Consider the following 21,379-nt stretch of genomic DNA (forward strand, 5'->3'; position numbering starts at 1 on the left):
TTCATATCAATTAGACAACTTTTACTAAATGAGAAAACTACATTTAAAATGTGCTTTAAAACAAAATAGAATTAGAAAAAAAAAGACATATGCAGTTTAAGGAAACTTTGCACTGTGCTGAAAATCAAATATTTCTTGCAGTAATACAATGCGCCAATTCATAAACTGTAAGTTAACAGAATTCTCATTTTAACATTTTCAAAGACAATATTAAGGTCAAGAATTTCACATCTATGGTAGCACATATAGAAGGGCATTATAAATGTGATGTCCATCCCTATGAAGCTTACAAATTTGACAATGCTCAATAAAAGCTTTTAGAGTCACATCCAATAGTGTCACATCCAAACAATCACAAATCTGTGCTCTGTAAGTTCTCCTTCTAAAATCTTAATGGTGACTTTTCTATTCCTTGCCATGTTAATGCTAACCCTTAAAAAAAGAGAGAACAGGAAAAGAAATGCTGCAATAAACTCTTGATCACATACAGAAATTATTGCTACTATAGTTCACTACAAAGCATATCTATACAGTATCATATGAACTTTGATTACGAAAAATCAGAATAAAAATCTTTAGTGACATAAGCCTTACAATCGTATACAACATTCACATGGCAATATTAGACAGTTAAGCACCCAATACCCATAGTTGACAAAATGTCCCACTGACCAGCATTCAATTAAATACATCCTTCGTATAAAGGGAGAAAAAAAGAGATAGTGTCAGCTTTCCAAGGCTTGTCAAAAAAGGATTCTCATGTTTTGTGGATCTAAAAACAAAACCAACAACAACAGCAACAACAAAAATCCCAAAAAACAAAACCAATGCAGGTGAGGGTGTTACCAGAAAGTTAAGCATGCCAAAAGGTGTTTCGTGCGAATTAAAACCTAAAGCCAAGGTACCACATAATCACATTACCAACTATTTGGGTAATACTATATGAGCCTTACATTAAAGTTAAATGAAATGCTACTGCACAATAGAGCATTAATAAGTTAAAAATTAGAGTGCACAAATTCAAATCAGTGGCAATTTCTGAATAAAGCAAAATATTCACTATCAGCTGTAAAGTTTGCCCAGTCAAACTGATTAAAACCAATGAATTGGACAGTCTGCATATTTTTAAAAACTATCACTCTCTAAAATTCCTTTTTAATGTAATGAGGAATAAATTTTCTTAAGATCAAACAGGTATATAAGTAGATAAGCAAAAGAAAGTAACAGTTGGTGAATGTCTTTAAAGCTCTTCCCATATTTCACTTTTTAAAATGTTTAGGGAAAAAATATTGCCATTATTCTAGCAAAAACAAACAAAACAAAACAAAACAAGCCCAAAATAATTAAACAACCAAGCAACACTAAAACCACATTACACAGATGGATCATCATGCTTTCATCTGGTTTAATTATCACATCTAGTTTAACTGGGATGCTTTTCAACTTTAAAAATTGTGATACGTGAAGATGTAACCTGAATGGATAATTTTGAATTTGGATTTAACTTTGTTGAATATAACAGAATATACTTATTACAATACAGTGTAGCACATCTTTCTATTAGAAAAAAATTTAAGATCCTTTACCCGTCTCCTTAAGTTAAAGGTGTGACATCATAAAGGGTGTCAAATGGCTGGATGGTTTTACAGTGCACACTTATATATATTATGAAGTATGTCCTTAACAAATCTGGTGGTTTCTTTATAGAATTCCTTCTTCACCTTTTCTTCGGTGGATTAGCTGTTCGAGGTGGAGTGACAGGGCGTCCAGAATTCAGTCCACCATACTGGTATTTAGCTTTCTTTTCAGATGGTTTCAATATCTTAAAGTAAATAATAAATGAATAAGCAGTGTTACTCTTTCAAATGCAGCAAGCTTAAGAAAACTGATAGGGTGGGTCTTTTTTTCAATAAGGGGCATACAAATTGAGAAAAAGGACAACACAAATGCAGAACAGCAAAATTCCACCAACATTTCTTATTTAAAGAGAGTACACATGTGTGAACACTATTATTTATCATCCCATTAATATATTTTAGTTAATAAAAATTTCAGTAAAATTTTTTCCAAATTTATCTCTGGTGAGGAAAAGAACACCAGTTTAAGAATCAAAAGATGTAGGTTTTCATCATAATTCTGACATATTTACTTAGTAGGGCAATTAACCTTCAACATGTCACAAACGCTTCAGGCCTTATTTTTTTGTGTACAAATAAATATCGATATATTTTATTACAAACCTTAGAGCTCAACTATTTAAAATGTACAAGTCAACAGTTTTTAGTGTATATATATTCATCCAAACAATTATCATAATTTAAATTTAGCACATTTTTGTTACCCCAAAACAATCTTTGTTCCTGTTATCAATCATTTCTCATTCCTGCTCTCTACCTTTCCATAACCCCTCCAACTCTAAAAAGTACTAACTTACCTGATATCTCTACAGATTTGCCTATTTTGGACTTAATTGTTAAGACCTTCCAGTCTTTTTCTTCTTCTTTTTTTTTTTTTTTTGTGACAGGCAGAGTTAGAGACAGAGAGAAAGGTCTTCCTTCCGTTGGTTCTTCCCCCAAATGGCTGCTACGGCCAGAGCGCTGTGCCGATCCGAAGCCAGGAGCCAGGTGCTTCCTCCTGGTCTCCCATGCAAGTGCAGGGCCCAAGCACTTGGGCCACCCTCCACTGCCTTCCCGGGCCACAGCAGAGAGCTGGACTGGAAGAGGAGCAACCAGGACAGAACCCGGTGCCCTAACCAGGAATAGAACCTGGGGTGCCAGCGCCGCAGGCGGATTAGCAGCCTAGTGAGCCATAGCACCAGCCTTCTTCCTCTTTTTTTTAAAAAGATTTATTTGAAACAGTTACACAGAGAGGAAGAGACAGATCTTCTATCCACCAGTTCACTCCCCAGATGTCGGAAGCTTCTTCCAGATCTTCCACATGAGTGCAGGGGCCCAAGCACTGGGCCATCTTCTGCTGCCTTAGCAGCAGGGTGCATTAGCAGGGAGCTAGTTTGGAAATGGAGCAGCAGGGTCTTGAACCAGTGCCCCTATGGTATGCTGGCATTGCAGGTGGTGGCTTTACCCACTATGCCACAATGCCAGCCCCAAGACATTTCAGTCCTAACACTGCACTACCTGGTCTGATCGTCAGCTCCAGCTCCTGACTCCAGCTTCCTGCCACTGGAGAGAGAAAACACTTATCTGTAAATGCATACTTTAAAATTCTTTGGAAAGATTTTTATTTAGGTAAATGTTCTGTTTTTTTTTTCTTCATTGTATTTATACTGTTTTCTTTCCCCAGTGCCCATCCCAGGTAAGTCACTACCTTACAGGTCACACTCAGTCAAGGATGAGTTCCCTAAAATTCAAATATTTGATGGGTACCAAAAGTTAGAAATTTTTGTGATGAAAAACAGAAATCTCTAATGAGTGCCAATGATAATCATTTCCTAATTAAAATTTCAATAAACCTAAAAGTAAAATTGTACTGACAATAGTTTTAAATAGATTTCTAGTTGTTACAAATTTAGATCTATATCATACCTGAAATGAACACATCAAAGTCTCATCCACACTCATCATTCCACCAGCATTATCAAACTCGCCACAGTAATTTGGGGCTGAAAATAGGGTTACCAATTGTCGCTTAGCAAAAAATTCATATCCATCTTCCACCACCTGTCAAAGGAGAAAGAAAACGGCATTTATTAGCAGGCAATTGTCAGCTATCTATATTAATTAAGATTAATAGGTAATGGCCTAAAAAAACACTTGTTTTGTTTTGGAAGTTTTGATATCTATTCTTAAACTTTGCTTAGAACATTAAATTGGTGTGCCTTTTCTGTAAAATGGCAGAGATTAAGCTTAAATGGAATAATAGGTTTGTAATTACTAAAAAGCATATTTCCAAGGCTTCCCATGAGACAAAAATGAAATACCCTAATGTGTACAGTAACCACAGGGACCTGGGACATGAGGTGGGACTCTGATGACAGCATATAATCCCACTATAGAACCCTTCAATGAGTAACAACCAGGCCACAAAAAACTTCCCCACAAACTTTTTGCTTGCTTTGCTTTTAAACTTCATATCAGTGGTATATACCTACAAACTGAAAACATTACTAACTTGAGTTTCATTTATACAGATCAGGCTCCTTAAGTTAAATGATTATAGGCTGAAGTTTTATACCACATGTAATTTTTTTCCTTAATGTTTTAAATTTCTAGACTCTATTGTCAATTCCTGAGTTATTTGAACAGCTTATATTTCTCAGCTTATGACTCTAACTTTTGGGTTTATGAGAGGTAAACAAAAACATGTAAACAGTTTATATTTATCTACAAAAACCAAGATTACTTTTTTTTCTTAAAGATTTTATTTATTTATTCGATAGGAAGAATTACAGATAGTGAGAGAGAAACAGAGAGAAAGGTCTTCCTTCCGTTGGTTCACCCCCTATATGGTCGCTACGGCCGGCGCTACACCGATCCAAAGCCAGGAGCCAGGTGCTTCCTCCCAGTCTCCCATGCGAGTGCAGGGCCCAAGCACTTGGGCCATCCTCCACTGCCTTCCCAGGCCACAGCAGAAAGCTGGACTGGAAGAGGAACAACTGGGACTAGAACCCGGTGCCCATATAGGATGCAGCACCACCACAGATGGAGGATTAACCAAAGGAGCCACAGCGCCGGCCCATCCAAGATTGCTTTTTTTTTTTTTTTTTTTTTTTTTTTAACAAGCAGAGTTAGACAGAAAGAGCGAGACAGAGAGAAAGGTCTTCCTTCCATTGGTTCAACCCCAAAATGGCCGCTACAGCCAGCGCGCTGAGCCGATCCGAAGCCAGGAGCCAGGTGCTTCCTCCAGGTCTCCCATGTAGGTGCAAGGCTCAAAGACTTGGGCCATCCTCCACTGCCCTCCCAGGCCACAGCAGAGAGCTGGACTGGAAGAGAAGCAACCAGGACAGACCTGGCGCCCCAACCAGGACTAGAACCCGGAGTGCCGGCGCCGCAGGAGGAGGATTAGCCTAGTGAGCTGTGGCGCCAGCCTCTAAGATTACTTGTTAAAGTCTATTTTGGCCGGCACCGTGGCTCAATAGGCTAATCCTCCGCCTTGTGGCGCCGGCACATCGGGTTCTAGTCCTGGTTGGGGAGCTGGATTCTGTCCCAGTTGCCCCTCTTCCAGGCCAGCTCTCTGCTGTGGCCAGGGAGTGCAGTGGAGGATGGCCCAGGTGCTTGGGCCCTGCACCCCATGGGAGACCAGGAGAAGTACCTGGCTCCTTCCTGCCTTCAGATCAGCGCAATGCGCTGGCCGCAGCGGCCATTGGAGGGTGAACCAACGGCAAAGGAAGACCTTTCTCTCTGTCTCTCTCTCTCACTGTCTACCTCTGCCTGTCAAAAAAAAAAAAAAAAAAAAAAAAAAAAAAAAAAGTCTATTTTAGGGGCGGCACTATGGCATTAACAGGTAAAGCTGCTTCCGGCAGTGCTTGCATCCCATATGGGTGCCACTTGGAAGTTCCAGCTGCTCCTCTTCCAATCCGCTGTCAGGGCCTGGGAAAGCAGAAGACAGCCCAAGTCCTTGGGCCCCTGTCCCTGAGTGGGAGATCTGGAAGAAGCTCCTGGCTCCTGGCATTGCGGCCAATTGGGGAGTGAACCAGTGGATGGTTCTCTCTGCCTCTCTTTCTCTGTGTAACTCTTTCAAATAAATAAATAAATAAATCTTAAAGTAAGTCTATTTTAGGTATCCTTTTTGATAAGCAAAATTATCCTATAATACTTCCATAGAATTACAATTATTTACTTTTTAAAATAAATCATACCTCACTGCTGGGAATGTGCCTCTGTTGAAATTTACCTCACAGCACAATTTAGATATTAATCTTTTTGGTTAAGACTGCAACACTTTATCTATGGTTTCTAGTTTTCAGTTTTTGTTCATTCTTTCAAACACTCTTTTTAAAGATTTATTTATTTCCAAGTCAGTTACAGAGAGAGGTAGAGCAGAGAGATCTTCCATCGCTGGTTCATTCCTCAGATGGCCTCAAGGACCCAGGTGCTTCATCTGGGTCTCCCACACAGGTGGCAGGGGCCTGAACACTTGGGCCACCTTCTGCTGCTCTTCCCTAGCCATTAGTAGGGAGCTGGATTTGAAGTGCGCAAATGGGAACCAGTGTCACAGGCAGCCAGTCCCCTTAAATTTTTTTTTTTTTTTTTTTTTTTTTTGACAGGCAGAGTGGACAGTGTGAGAGAGAGACAGAGAGAAAGGTCTTCCTTTGCCGTTGGTGTACCCTCCAATGGCCGCCGCGGCCAGCGCGCTGCGGCCGGCGTACCGCGCTGATCCGATGGCAGGAGCCAGGAGCCAGGTGCTTTTCCTGGTCTCCCATGGGGTGCAGGGCCCAAGCACCTGGGCCATCCTCCACTGCACTCCCTAGCCACAGCAGAGAGCTGGCCTGGAAGAGGGGCAACCGGGACAGAATCCGGCGCCCCGACCGGGACTAGAACCCGGTGTGCCGGCGCCGCTAGGCGGAGGATTAGCCTAGTGAGCCGCGGCGCCGACCCCCTTAAATTTTTTAAAAAGGAAATATTAGTAGTTTGTGTTGTTTCCTACTGTTAAATCTCATAATTTTAGAGATAACATGTTTGAAAATAAAAACAATAGAGGGGCCAGTGCTGTGGCATAGAGGGTTAAAGCCCCGGCCTGTAGTGCCAGCATCCTATATGGATGCCAGTTTGAGTCCGGCTGCTCCACTTTTAATCCAGCTCTCTGCTATGGCCTGGGAAAGCAGTAAAAGATGGCCCAAGTCTTTTGGCCCCTGCATCCGCGTGGGAGACTCGGAAAAGCTCCTGGCTCCTGTCTTCGGACGAGTGCAGCTCTCGCCATTGCAGCCATCTGGGTAGTCAGCAGCAGATGGAAGACTTTTCTTTGCCTCTGCCTCTCTCTAACTCTGCCTTTCAAATAAGTAAGTAAATTTAAAAAAAAAATAAAGTAAACATAGAATTCTGGAAGTTCCTGGAAAAGTCCACATACATAAACTAAGTTACTTTAGTAACTTCACATTTTAAAATCATCACCTATTTTTGAAAAGACCAATGAATGGAGATCTATGGCTGAAACAACTTAACCAAGGGGATTTCAGTTAGGTAACTTATTAGCAACCCTGCTCTTTTATCAAAATCATAAACATGATAAGTACTGATTAGAAGACAAATTTGCTAACAGTAAAGGCTTTAGGAACGTAACTTCATTTCAACTGCGTGACAGGAGAGAAGCACGTAGTACCTAACGTGCAGCGGGTGGGAAGCCAATCATTTTTATGAGTTAGGATCACAGCACTCAAGTGTCATAGGGAATAAAGCTTCAGACAAAATGGAAGTAATTTCTAACACAACATGATTAACTTAACATATCTTGCTTTAAAAATAATAAAGAATCACTAATATAATCTTTAAAGTAGCCAAAAATTATTTTTAAAAATTAAAGTGATTGAAAAGTGTATCAGTTATGTTTTAGAGAGTGTTTCTGGAAAAATATGAAGTATTCTTAAATAATAATAATGGTTTTATCACAGCTGAGATAACGATACAACGCAGTCTGTAGTCAAATCCCCCAATGGACTCAAAAATGCCTTCTTAAAGAGCATTTTGATTTTATCAAACTCCAAACAATATCCATACAATGACTGATAATATGGGACTGTTACCCATTATAGATCATATAAAAAAAAATCTAGATTATGTCTAGAAAGCTTCAGAAAAGCACTAAAAATTTTTCTAGAGTTGCACACATTATTCAATATATCCTTTTGAAACATTTCTTCTTGTACAGTGAGAAAAGGTTAACAAAGCATTTGTTTTTGTTAATTAAAGATTATCTATTTGAAGGAGTTACAGACTGAGGGAGAGACAGAGAGCGATCTTCCATCTGCTCATTCACTCCCCAGATGGTTACAACGGCTAGGGCGGGAGCAGGCCAATCCCAGGAGCCAGGAACTTCTTTCAGGTCTCCTATGTGGGTAGTAGGGACCCAAGCACCTGGGCCATCTTCCTCAGCTTTTCCCAGGACATTAGCAGGGAGCTGGATCAAAAGTGGAGCAGCCGGAACTTGAACTGGCACCCATTTGGGATGCCGGCTTTGAAGGCTGAGGCTTTACCCACAATGCCACAACGCTGGCTCCAAAGCATTTACAATGGTACAATCTAGGTAATGGCTTTGTCTCTCCCACTGCCTTCTTTACACAAGTCATTCAGATGTCTCAAAAATAAAATGAGAGGGACTGTGTGAAGTTAACAAATATTAAGCTATCCACAACTCTTATAGTTCATACCTGATGAGCTCGACAAATCAGGTCTAAATCATGACGATTCAGAAATTTACTGACTACATCAGCGCCAAAAGTGAAGGAAACACCACGGTCATTTTCTCCCCAGCCTTGCACGTCCTTGTCTGGGTCAGACCACAGTAAATCACAGAGCAAACCTTTAAAGAACAGAAATACAGCAATGAAAAAGAAAAAAAGGAAAAATAAAACACAAAAACTTCGACTAAAGGACATCTACATCACATCTCTTTTCCTGCCCTCTTACCCTTCAATAAACAATGGTAATTATTTGCCCCCAAGTATCTCAGCCTAGCTAACTCATTCAACAAGACTGCCTGGCCTCTTAAGAGAAGTACTGGAACCAGTCCTACAGAGAGGAAATCTGTACGACATGCTCTAAGTTCATTTTTTCTGAATTTTTACACACGAATAAATGATTGACTCAGTAGCATTTTTTTTCTTTTTTCAGGATATTCATTTATTTATTTATTATCTGAAAGGCAGTAAGAGAGAGAAGGAGAGACACAGAGATCTTCCATCTGCTGGTTCACTCCCCAAATGGCCGCAAAGACTGGGGCTGTGCCAGGCGTAAGCTGGGAGCTTCATCTGGGTCTCCCATTGAGTGCAAGAGCCTAAGGGCTTGGGCCAACCTCACTTGCCTTCCCAGGCACAACTGTAGGGAGCTGGGTTAGAAGTGGAGCAGCTGGGGCTCTAGCACTGCAGGCCACAGCTTTAACTTGCTGAGCCACAGTGCTGGCCCCTGTAGCATTTTTCATCCCTTCCTTATGGAGTTACGCTGTTACTGAGCACTATAATCTACTCCACTAGACTATTTATCCCCGAGCCCATAACACACCAGAGGTTTTCAGTAAGTCTTTATAAAAAGCTCATGGGGCTAGTATCCCCACATTTTTCTCTCTTCAGGACTGTCTTGGTTATTTTGACTCCTTTGTTCTTCCACATAAAGTTCAGAACCAGCTTGCTTAAGTCCATGAAAACTCAACTGTAATATCACTGGGATTGCATTTAACCTACGGACCAATCTGAGGAAAGAAAAATATCTTCTCCTTAGATCTGAAGGATTTAAAAGGAAAGTATGGTGGAACAAAATCAGACTAATCCTGAACTTTAGTAATGTTTTGGTCAAAAGAGGTCAGAACTGGGACTGGCACAGTGGCGTAGTAGGTTAATCCTCCGCCTGCGGTGCTGGCATCCCACATGGGTGCTGGTTCTAGTCCCGGCTGCTCCTCTTCCAACCCAGCTCTCTGCTATGGCCTGGGAAAGCAGCAGAAGACGGCCCAAGTCCTTGGGCCCCTGCACCCATGTGGGAGACTGGGAAGAAGCTCCTGGGTCCTGGCTTCAGATCAGCGCAGCTCCGGCCATTGTGGCCATTTGGGGAGTGAACCAATGGACAGAAGACCTTTCTCTCTCTCTCTCTCTCTCACGGTCTATAACTCTACCTCTCAAATAAAATAAATAAAAATCTTTAAATAAATAAATAAAAAAAAGAGGTCAGAACTAGAAATACTTATCTTAGCATCTTCAATAGATAAAGAGTAATGGAAATCTTAGAATTCAAACCACCTTGAAACCATAAAGTGAGAAGACCGGGGAATGAGCAAAGAAATAGTGAGGAGGAATGATCAAAATAAACAACAACAAAAACAATTGGCAAAGATTTCCTAAAAGGATAAAGAATTGTCTAGAAGTTGGAAATGGTTAAGTTTCAATGCCACAAATATATGGAGTAAGACAAAGAACAAATATAGGCCAATTATAGTAAATTATCAGACCTTAATGAAAGTAGATTCAATGGTTCAGGGTAGGATACTTAAGTAAAAGTTGAACTGTAGTGACATCAGGAGTGGACAATGAAATGGTGATATTAAATAATTTTTTAAGAATTACAATGGCTAATGAAGTTTTTAACCATTGGACCAAATGTCTGCCCCAGGGAAGGTGTTTTTAATACAATGAGATGGTTTAAGATTTTTAAAATTTATTATCTTTTATTCTTAAAAAAATTTAGTTATATTTATTTGAAAGACAAACAGATTATCTTTCATCTGTTGGTTTACTCTTCAAATGCCCAAAACAGCTGGGGCTAGTCCAGGCTAAAGCCAGGAGCTGGGAACTCAATTTGGGTCTACCACATGGGTGGCAGGATCCAAGCCCCAAGACCATCATCGGCTGCCTCCCAGAGTGCAACTTAGCAGGAAGCTGAAATCAGAAGCAGGGTCAGGACTCGAACCCAGGCACTTGAATAAGGAACATGGGCATCCTGGGTGATGTCTTAACCACTGCATCAAACTCCGTATTACAGCTTATCCTGAAAGATCTCCATAGGAGAATTATCTAAAATACAACAGAATTAATGGCAATGTATTAAATTTCCATCATCGATATTTCCTAAACTCCTGCTATTATGTTTTAAGGAATTCGCCAACACAAAAAATCCACTGGAATATGTAGTCTCAATTCATAAGCCCTTTCTGGTTGAAGCTCTTCACATATCTCCAGCACTCTTTAATGCTTCCCACTTTCCAGTCTGATCCTTGAGATGAAAGCAGTGAGCAGAAAGCCAAGATACTGCGGCCAGCATGGCAGTGAGCTAAGCTGCTGCCTACAATGCTGGCGTCCTATAACAGAGGGCTGGTTTGAGCTCTGGCTGCTCTATTTCCCATCTGCTCCCTACTGATGGTCTTGGGAAAGCAGCAGAGGACAGATCAAGTATTTAAGCCTCTGTCACTCACGTGAGAGACCCACCGGGATGGAGTTTTTAACTCCTAGCTTCAGCCTAGACATCCCAGCCTTGGAAATCATCTGGGGAGAGTGAACCAGCACACAGGAAAATGTTCTCTCTCTCCCTGTCTCTCAGCAACACTCTGCCTTTCAAATAAATCTTTAAAAACAAAAAAAAGGCACCAAGATACTAAGACTCTATAATTTCAGTGACAACCTGTAAAACCACAAAGTAGCTGGCTTCAAGATTTTTGAGTGTGGATGCATACAATATAAAATAATAACAGCAACAACAATCTGGAATTCCGCAACCTTAATGGAGTCAGATAAGAATTTCAGAGTCAAGATTCAATGTTTAAAGAACAAGCATTGAATTAATTTGGCTACTGTTTCAAAGATTACATTAATTTATAAATTAAATTTCTATGTGTTATACAGAACAAGATCAAAACTATTAACATTTCAGAAATTTCCCATTACGACATGCTGAAAACAGAAACCTTACATGTCACTCTCAAAACTGAACTGTACACAGAAACTTTAAACAGTGAATATATATTTTATACCTTATTTTAAGTACTGAGGTTGGCACTGTGGTATAGTGGATGAAAATGCCTTGTGACACCAGCATCCCATGTGGGGGCTGGTTCATGTCTTGGCTGCTCCACTTTCAATCCAGGTTCCTGATAATGGCCCAGGAAAAGCAGTGGAAGACGGCCAAAGTATTTGGGACCCTGTCACCCATGCATGAGACCTGGCATGAAGCTCTTGATTCCTGGCTTCGGCCTGGCCCAGTCCTGCCTGGTACAGCCATCTAGGGAGTGAACCAGTGAATAGAAGCTCTCTCTTTTTTTCTCTCTGCCCCTCTCATTCTCTCCCTCTACTGTACCTTTGGAAATAAATAAGTTTTAGGTACTAGTTTCTATTATATTGGGTCAAATATATTTTATAATTAAAATTAAAAGCCAGGGTGGGATGGGTGCAGTAGGTTAAGCTGCTACTTACAATGCCAGCATCCCATACTGAAGTGACAATTCCAATCCTGCTCCCTGCTAATGCACCTGGGAAGGCAGCAAATGATGGCCCAAGTTCTGGGTCCCTGTCACCCATATGGGAGACTAGAATGGAGTTCTGGAGTTCCTAGCTCGGGCTTTGACTTGGCCCAGCCCTGGCTGTTGCAGGCACCTGAGGAGTCAATCAGTGGATGGGACATCTCTTTCAAATAAAGAAGTTATGGCAAAAATCTCCGCTTTCTTACCTTTTATATTTGCCAAAAATCAGTTGTGTTACCTGAGAAGTTCTGGGGCAACTTATTACTACAATACAGTGTTAAGAGCAGGCTGACACCAGAGGATCTACACAGCTATTTCCAATGGTTAATATACAGTCATGAGGAGCATTCAAAGTGACATTACCAGACTTTCAGTACAGTGAGCAAAATAATTCAATGACACTTGAAAGAAAGCAATCCCAGGGATGGCACTGTGATGTAGTGGGTGATGCCAGCATCCCCTGAGTGCCAGTTTGAGTCCTGGCTGGTCCATTGTTGATCCAGTCCCTGTTAATGAACCTGGGAAAGCAGCAGAAGAAAGATGGCACAAATACTTGGGCCTCTGCCACTCATGTGGGAAACATGGCTGTAGTTCCAGGCTCCTGGCTTTGGTCTGGTCCAAGCCTGGCTTTTGGAGCCATTTAGGGAGTGAACCCGGGGATGGAAGCATTCATTCTCTCTCTCTCTCAAGTAAGAATCTTAAAAATAGAAGAGGGGGAAGGCAGTGCTGTGGCACTGTGGGTTAAAGCCCCAGCCCATTGTGCTGACATCCTATATGGGCACCAGTTAGTGTCCTGGCTGCTCAGCTTCCAATCCAGCTCCTTGCTAATGCACCTGGAAAGCAGTAGAAGATGGCCCAAGTCCTTGGGGCCCTGCACCCACATGGGAGACCTAGCAGAAGCTCCTGGCTTAGAATCAGCTCAGCTCTGGCAACTGTGTCCATTTGGGGAGTAAACCAGTGGATAGAAAACCTCTCTGTTTCTACATCTTTCAGTAACTCTTAAAATAAATTCCGCACTGGGTCATGAATAGTATTCAATGTTTATCCAACGAAACTTTATAGGTAATGGGAAACGAATTCACCCATAATCCACTCCAATACTTTAAAAAAAAAAGACTTACTTAATTATTTGAATGGCAGAGTTGCAGAGTTGCAGAGAGGCAGAGGCAGAGGCAGAGGCAGAGGCAGAGAAAGAGAAAGAGAGAAAGAGAAAGAGAGAAAGAGAGAAAGAGAGAAAGAGAGAGAAGTGTCTCCCATTTGCTGGTTCACTCCCAGGTCAGGAACCAGGAGCTTCTTCCAGGTGCAGGGGCCCAAAGATCTGGGCCATCTTCCACTGCTTTCCCAGGCCATAGCAAAGAGCTGGATCGGAAATGAAGCAGCCAGAACTCAAACTAGTACCCATGTGATGCCAACCCTGCAGGTGGTGGCTTTACCCACTATGCCACAGTGCTGGCCCCTCCAATACTTATTTAATGAATAATCAATTTCCTTTTAACAATAAGCAATCTTCTTATCAGTAACTAAAGTCCCCCCCATATGTATTTTGTTCACAATATGTAACAGGATTTCTGGATCCTATGTCATGCCTGAGAATCTCCATTGTTAACACATGTAAATTTGCTGGGAACTGATGAGTATAGTATGTATAAGGGTGTATCTGATTACACAAATAACACTGGGACAATCTATCCAAAAAGGTGAGCTCTTTTTTTTTTTTATTTGACAGGTAGAGTTACAGACAGTGAGAGGGAGAGACAGAGAGAAAGGTCTTCCTTCTGTTGGTTCACTCCCCAAATGGCTGCAACAGCCAGCGCTGCACCGATCTGAAGCCAGGAGTTAGGTGCTTCTTCCCGGTCTCCCATTCGGGTATAGGGGCCCAAGCATTTGGGCCATCCTCCACTGCCCTCCCGGGCTATAGCAGAGAACTGGATTGGAAGAGGAGCAACAGGGACTAGAACCTGGCACCCATACGGATGCAATGCTGTAGGCGGAGGATTAACCAAGTGAACCACGGCACCGGCCCGAGTCTCTTTTTTAAGATAAATTTTTTGGCAGGAAAAAGAGAAAGAGTAGTTTTGCTTATGTTAATGTTTTTAACAGTATGAACATGTGTAATATAATAAAAAATATATTTGGTCTTTGTAACTGTTCTGTCCTGGCTCCCAAAATTCTTGCAATTTCCTGAAAGATAGTAATGTCTTTTGTTATTCATAATGGGCTCCTTTCTACCACCAACTGAGCCTGTAGTAAAGAAGCAATTCAAGGCTTCAAGATAGAGCTATTCACCACAAAGACCAAACATCTGAGCAGACAGTTAGAATTTTCATACCTGTCTTTCCCCTCATTTATTGGTGATCATGGTGCTAAATATGAATTTCTATTAAAAACAACAACTCTTGGGGCCAGCACTGTGGCACAGCAGTTAAAGCTGCTGCTTGTGCCACCGGCATCCTGTAAGCGCACTGGTTCGAGTCTTGGCTGCTCCACTTCTGATCCAGCTCCCTGCTTTGGCCTGGGAAAGCAGTAGAAAACAGCCTAAGTCCTTGAGCACCTACATGGGAGACTCAGAAGAAGTTCCTGGCTCCTGGCTTTGGATTGGCACAACTCTGGCCATTGTGGCCATTTGGGGAAATGAACCAGTGGGTGGAAGACCTTTCTCTCTGTAATTCTACCTCTCAGATAAATAAATCTTCAAACAAACAAACAAAAAACTACTACTCCTGACTGTGATTTGGAGAGGTTCCAGTTCAGAGAGGGCATGGAGTTCTGGGCTAACATTTCCATCCCCAGTACCTTCCTCTACGTATAGCTTTCACTTGGCTATTCCTGAGTTATGTTTTTAATCACTTTTTTTATTATGATTTTTTAAAGCATTATTTTATTTATTTGAAAAAGTTACATAGAGAGAGGAGGAGAGGCAGAGAGGTCTTCCATTCTGCTGGTTCACTCCCCTAATGACTGCAATGGCCAGAGAGGGGCTGATTCAAAGCCAAGAGCCAAGGGCTTCCTCCAGGTCTCCTATGCGGGTGCAGGGGCCCAAGGACTTGGGCCATCTTCTACTGCTTCCCAGGCCATAGCAGAGAGTAGGAGCAGAAGAGGAGCAGCCAGGACTCAAACCGGAGCCCATATGGGTTGCCGGCACTGCAGGCTGGGGCTTTAACCTGCTATGCCACAGCACCAGCCCCCCCCCCCTTTTTTTTTTTTAATATTTTATTTTATTTGAAAGAGTCTCAAAGAGAGAAGGAGGGGCAAAGGAGAAAGATCGATCTCCTATCCGTTGGTTTACTTCCCAAATGGACGCAAATGGCTGAGGCTGGGCAAGGCCAAAGTCAGTATCCAGGAGCTTCACCCATGTCTCCCATGTGGGTAGAAGGGCCCAAGCACTTAGGGCACTCTCCACTGCCTTCCCAGGCGCATTAGCAGGGAGATGGATCAGATGTGGAGCAACCGGGACTTCAACTGGCACTCATATGGGATGCTGGCACTGTAGGTATGGGGCTTTACATGCTAGGCCATAGCACTGGCCCCAAGTTACATCCTTTGTAACAAATGAATAAATGTGGGTAAATCACCAAGGAGGGGGTTGTGAAACCTCCCCACTTGTAGGTGGCTGGGCAGATCTTACTTGTATCAGTAATGTAGAATGGAGCCTTTAGTCTGAGCACTCTGTGGTAATTTCAGGAGCCAGTGTCAGATTTGAATCAGACACTTACCTAGTGTCAGAATTGGTTGTTGTGTGGAAAAAGCACACATATTTGGTATCAGAAAACACCACAAAGAAAGTACTGATTTTTAGGCAAAAGGAAGCAAAGCAACCTGCCTATACATAATGACATTTATGTTATAAATGTCATGATTAGATACTTCAGAATATATGCTAGTACTGAAATAGGAGTAATAACATTTACAAAAACTTATTTTCACTTTATTTAAAAGTAGAGATTTCCCATTCACTCCCCAGATGCCTGTGTGTGCTGGGGCTGGGCCTGGCTAAAGCCAGGAGCCAGAACTTAATGCAGGTTTCCCACACAAATAGCAGAGACTCAAGCAGTTGAACCATCATCTGCTGCTTCCTGGGTGCACATTAGTGGGAAGCTGGATCAGAAGTAAGGAAGGGCCAGTGCTGTGGCCTAGTGGGTAAAGCCGCCGCCTGCAGTGCCGGTAACCCATATGGGTGTCGGTTCGTGTCCTGGCTGCTCCACTTCCGATCCAGCTCTCTGCTATGGCCTGGGAAAGCAGCGGAAGATGGCCCAAGTCCTTGGACCCCTGCATCCACATGGGAGACCCAGAAGAAGCTCCTGGCTTCAGATTGGCCCAACTCTGGCCATCAGGGAAAGAACCAGTGGATGTAACACTTCTCTCTCTCTCTCTCTCTGCCTCTGCCTCTCAAATAAGTAAGTCTTAAAAAGAAAAAAAAAAAAAGATGCTTAAAAAAAAAAAAAAAAGGCAAAGAAGCTGCAACTCAAACTAAGCACTCTGATATAAGATACAGGTGTCCCAACCAGCATCTTAACTGCTACACCAAATGCCTGCCCCAGGGAAAAACATTTTAAAGCCAATAGAAAGGTCAGGGTAAGTGACAGCTGTGTCTACTATTTACATACAAAATTACATCAGGATTCACTGTTATCAATTCACATTTTATCTTCAACCAGAATGTATTGCCCTCCCCCCTCTTTTGACAGGCAGAGTTAAACAGTGAGAGAGAGAAAGACAGAGAGAAAGGTCTTCCTTCCGTTGGTTCACCCCCCAAATGGCCGCTACAGCCGGCGCTCTTTGCCGATCTGAAGCCAGGAGCCAGGTGCTTCTTCCTGGTCTCCCATGCGGGTGCAGGGCCCAAGCACTTGGGCCATCCTCCACTGTCTTCCCAGGCCACAGAAGAGAGCTGGACTGGAAGAGGAGCAACCGGGACAGAACCAGCGCCCCAACTGGGACTAGAACTCAGAGTGCCGGTGCCGCAGGACGAGGATTATCCTAGTGAGCCGTGGTGCCGGCCCTGCCTATTATTTTGACTTGCTTAGCCAACTTAAGAGACAGTTTTACTGTCTAAATAGCCAATTTTCATTTTTTCATGTATTTTGCAGAATTTCATAAAATCAGCCACATCTCTAGAAACTTAAGAGCTCTTAAACTCTAAAGACAGATACTGAAAATAATGGAGAACTAGTAGATAATTTTTTTTTATTTTATTTATTTTTTTTGACAGGCAGAGTGGACAGTGAGAGAGAGACAGAGAGAAAGGTCTTCCTTTGCCGTTGGTTCACCCTCCAATGGCCGCTGCGGCCAGCGCGCTGTGGCCGGCGCACCGCACTGATCCGATGGCAGGAGCCAGGTGCTCCTCCTGGTCTCCCATGGGGTGCAGGGCCCAAGGACTTGGGCCATCCTCCACTGCACTCCCGGGCCACAGCAGAGAGCTGGCCTGGAAGAGGGGCAACCGGGACAGAATCCAGCGCCCCGACCGGGACTAGAACCCGGTGTGCTGGCGCCGCAAGGTGGAGGATTAACCTAGTCAGCCGTGGCGCCGGCCAATAGTAGATAATTTTTAAAGAAGGTAATTATATTCTTTGCTAAGAAACAGAATAATTTTAAAAACGTTTGGACAAATCCAACAGTTTTTTTTAAAGATATAATCATGCCAATATGAACGAAAGAATTAAAAAATAGAAAGGTAAAGGGAATCAACAGCAAGATCTTTTTTTGTGATAAAATAAGTTTAACAGAACCCTATTATGGTTGCACATAAAACCTCACAGTTCCATGTTTTGTGGAATAATTAGCACAAAGTGAAATACAATACTGCAAATAAAGTAATAGAGTTAGTTGGTTTACTATACAAGGGGCTCTATTATATATATTAGATGAATCAATCTTATTTCCACTAAAGATAATTAAGCTGAAATACATTAACACATAAAAATAATTAAATTTCTCTCTATACTTACCTGTATCAGGGACATCAGTGGGTCTCATAATTCTCCGAATCTGCTCCATAGATTGTAGGTCTGGTGACAGTCCTACAAATAAACAGATGAGACTTAGTCTTCATATCTATAAAATTTCAAGTCAATAAAAAAGTATTTGATCAACACAGATTCACTACATGAAATTAAAATCCTCAGAAGTGGTCTTTTTAATGTCATCTTAAGAGATCATTTATTGAACTTTTATGAATTCCCCTATACTGTATCATGATTACATCACCCTCTCCATTTTTCCCTACCAGGGAAATGATATCCCCTTATATTTCAGAAGATTTTCCACAGATGGGAGCTACAGCAATCTTTCTGTCCAATCATTCCCTGCCCTTCACAGGAACATGCCCAGTTACAAACTTTCCCACCGCTACTGTCATTTCTCACCACCTGATCTAAAAATTTTTACTTCCAAGTTAAAATGCTTCGGTTGGTCCTCTAAGCCATTCTCACATCCCACTTAAACTGGCTCACTACCTTCATCAAAGTACAAATTCTTAGCCACAAAGATAAAGAAGAAAGCACATAAAAACACTTTGCAATCTTTAAAGTGGTACATTAAAATGTAAGCTTTTATTTCCTTTTGTTAGGTAATCCAACTATCATCACAAGGAGCAGAACTAAACATTATTTCATAAAGCTGTATTTCTATTCTTAGCTATACTGTATAAGAACTACAATTCCTCTGGTGTTTAATATATACTGAAAAACAAGTTTCCATTTATATGGTGAATTATGTTGTCAGAAAATGAGCCACTAGGGGCCAGCGCTGTGGTGCAGCGGGTTAATGCCCCGGCCTGAAGTGCTGGCATCCTATATGGGAGGCTGGTTCTAGTCCTGGCTGCTCCACTTCCGATCCAGCTCTCTGCTGTGGCCTGGGAAAGTAGTAGAAAATGGCCCAAGTCCTTGGGCCCTTGCACCTAGGTAGGAGACCTGGAGGAGGCTCCTGGCTCCTGACTTCAGATCGGTGCAGCTTCAGCTGTTGCAGCCAGTTGGGGAGCGAACCAGTGAATGGAATACCTCTCTCTCTCTGCCTCTCCTCTCTCTGTGTAACTCTTTCAAATAAATCTTAAAAAAAAAAAAAAAGAGAAAGAAAATGAGCCACTTATTAGCTCAGATGTAGGTAAATGCATCTAACCTTTCCATGTTTCTCCATTTGAATTCTTCCTGTATGTTGATAAAAATCTAATTTTCTTACGTTATTTCCATTAATTTCTAATAACCCAAAACAATTATTAGAGCATTCATCAATTTCCTTTGCTCAGTATTCAATTCTCTATATATGACAGTCAATTCTTGCATGTTCCTAAAACTGCACAACATACGAAGATTGTCTCAAGTCCCTTTTAATGCTCCAAAGTCTATTTTTCCCCTAAAACCCATGCTTCCATCAATATTTGTCCAACAATTCTCCTTTTTTGGACTTTTCAATAATTATTTTCTCTAGAAGTACCAACATAATCAAGTCTCTTATTAGTCATATCTGTTTCTGTTTCATACATCTATTTTATTAGCAGATTTTTAAATTCATTAAGATTATCAGATCACATACTATACATATTTGCAAGGCATCTAGCCAACTGCTAACTTTTATGTCTTCAATTTTTTTTCCCACAAATCATACAGAACTTACCATTGTATGAAAAGTTATTTTTAGGAATAAAGCAGACACATTGCATGAAGCCAACTCTTGACAAATGTTAAGATATGTATCAATCACATCTGGATGCTGATGAAAGATTTTGTTATAGGCAGGAAATGAGCCTCTCATTTTAGTATTTTTAATAATAGCAAAAGTTTTAATCACTTGAGTTCTCATAAAAGCACTGCTTTGTTTCCCCACAGCATCTTATTGTAGACCTTTTCTGAATAACAGTAAGGCAAATTCATTAAAAATTTACTGGTCTACCTCCATGACAACAGAAGATCTTCTCATCCACAATGGCAGCTATAGGCAGACAGTTAAAGCAGTCAGTGAAGGTCTTCCACAATTTAATATTAAACCTTCGCTTGCCTATAAAAAGAACAAGCAGACAGAATTTTAAAAAATATAAAACTGTTTATATTGGTTATTTAAATCCACATTATGATTTTAATTTCCTTTATGCTTATTGAGCACTTCATTTTTTATGTGTTATTTGTATACTTTAGAAAAAGTAATAGATAAAAAATATTCAGCACCTTCAGTAAAGTTGCAAGTAATTTCAAAGACTGTGCTAGGTGTTTTATGAGACAAATATATTAAACAATTTTGTCTTTTAAAGATCAGTGTAATATAGCAACTTTGAAATAGTTTAACAGGCTAGCAGCTCACTTTGAGTTTAACACCTAGCCAAATAAGCCAACAGAAGCAAAAGGGTTGCTTCCCTCTGAAGACTTTGTTTTTTAACTCTAATGCCTTGAGCAACTACAGCTTACTGCCAAGAAAGAAAATTTCGAAGTGCTCAACTGGTCGTCGCTTTTGAGCAAATTACAATTTGGCACTAGAACAAGTATAAATAAGGATACGAAGTCTGTAATTTTTCTGTAGCCTAGCATAAACAGCTATACCTTTACAGAGTTACTCTTAAATTTGCCAAGTTGCAACTAAGCCAGGAAAAACATATAAATACTAATTCTCTATGCTTCTACGCTATAGCCCATCTCTTAACTCAAAGCTCTGTTTACAAGCTGCTCTCCCATACTTAATGTCACTTAATGTCATTTCTATACAAGAGTATTCAGAACCTTATTTTATTCTTTTTTTTTTTTTTTTTAAGATTTATTTATAGGGCTGGTGCTGTAGCGTAGTAGGTAAAGCCACTACGTGCAGTGTTGTTATTCCCATATGGGTGCCAGCTGGGAGTCCTGGATGCTCCACTTCCAGCTCCCAGCTAACATACATGGGAAAGTAGTGGAGGACAGAGGATGGAGGATGGAGGACTGAGGGTGGCACAGGTTCTTGGGCCCCTGTACCCACATGGGAGAGCCAGATGAAGCTCCTGGTTCCTGACTTCAGACTGGCCCAGCTCTGGTTGTTGCAGCCATTTGGGGAGTGGGGAGTGAACCAGTGGATCGAAGATCTCTCTGACTCTTCCTCTCTAACTCGGCCTTTCAAATAAATAAATAAATCTTGAAAAAAAAAAAAAGTTGTTTATTTGAAAATCAGAGTTACAGAGAAAAAAGAGATAGAGATATTGCATCTGCTGGTTCATTCCTTGCATGGCTGCAACAGCTGGGACTGGGCCAAGCTGAAGTCAGGACCTTCTTCCTGGTCTCCTACATGGGTATGGTGGCCCATCTTCTACTGCTTTTCCCAG

General features: G+C 41.4%; 1 protein-coding gene across 6 annotated transcripts in view; it reads right to left on the minus strand.

The window, feature by feature from the left end:
* The window catches only part of PPP1CB (protein phosphatase 1 catalytic subunit beta), a 49,842-nt gene continuing 28,463 nt past the window's right edge, over positions 1 to 21,379 (minus strand). For 5 of the 6 annotated variants that reach the window (XM_051828875.3, XM_070067907.2, XM_070067904.2 and 2 more), the window contains exons 5-9: positions 19,990 to 20,094; positions 18,051 to 18,122; positions 8,321 to 8,472; positions 3,543 to 3,677; positions 1 to 1,822 (exon numbers count right to left, since the gene is read on the minus strand). In XM_051828875.3, the coding sequence (XP_051684835.1) occupies positions 1,718 to 1,822; positions 3,543 to 3,677; positions 8,321 to 8,472; positions 18,051 to 18,122; positions 19,990 to 20,094 (569 nt within the window). In that variant the 3' untranslated portion in view covers positions 1 to 1,717. The remainder of the gene's footprint in view (positions 1,823 to 3,542; positions 3,678 to 8,320; positions 8,473 to 18,050; positions 18,123 to 19,989; positions 20,095 to 21,379) is intronic. The other variant, NM_001101722.1, reaches the window with a different exon arrangement.

Source organism: Oryctolagus cuniculus, chromosome 2 (genome assembly GCF_051225735.1).
Source record: "Oryctolagus cuniculus isolate XC-2025 breed Fujian yellow rabbit chromosome 2, ASM5122573v1, whole genome shotgun sequence".
Lineage (NCBI taxonomy): Eukaryota > Metazoa > Chordata > Mammalia > Lagomorpha > Leporidae > Oryctolagus > Oryctolagus cuniculus.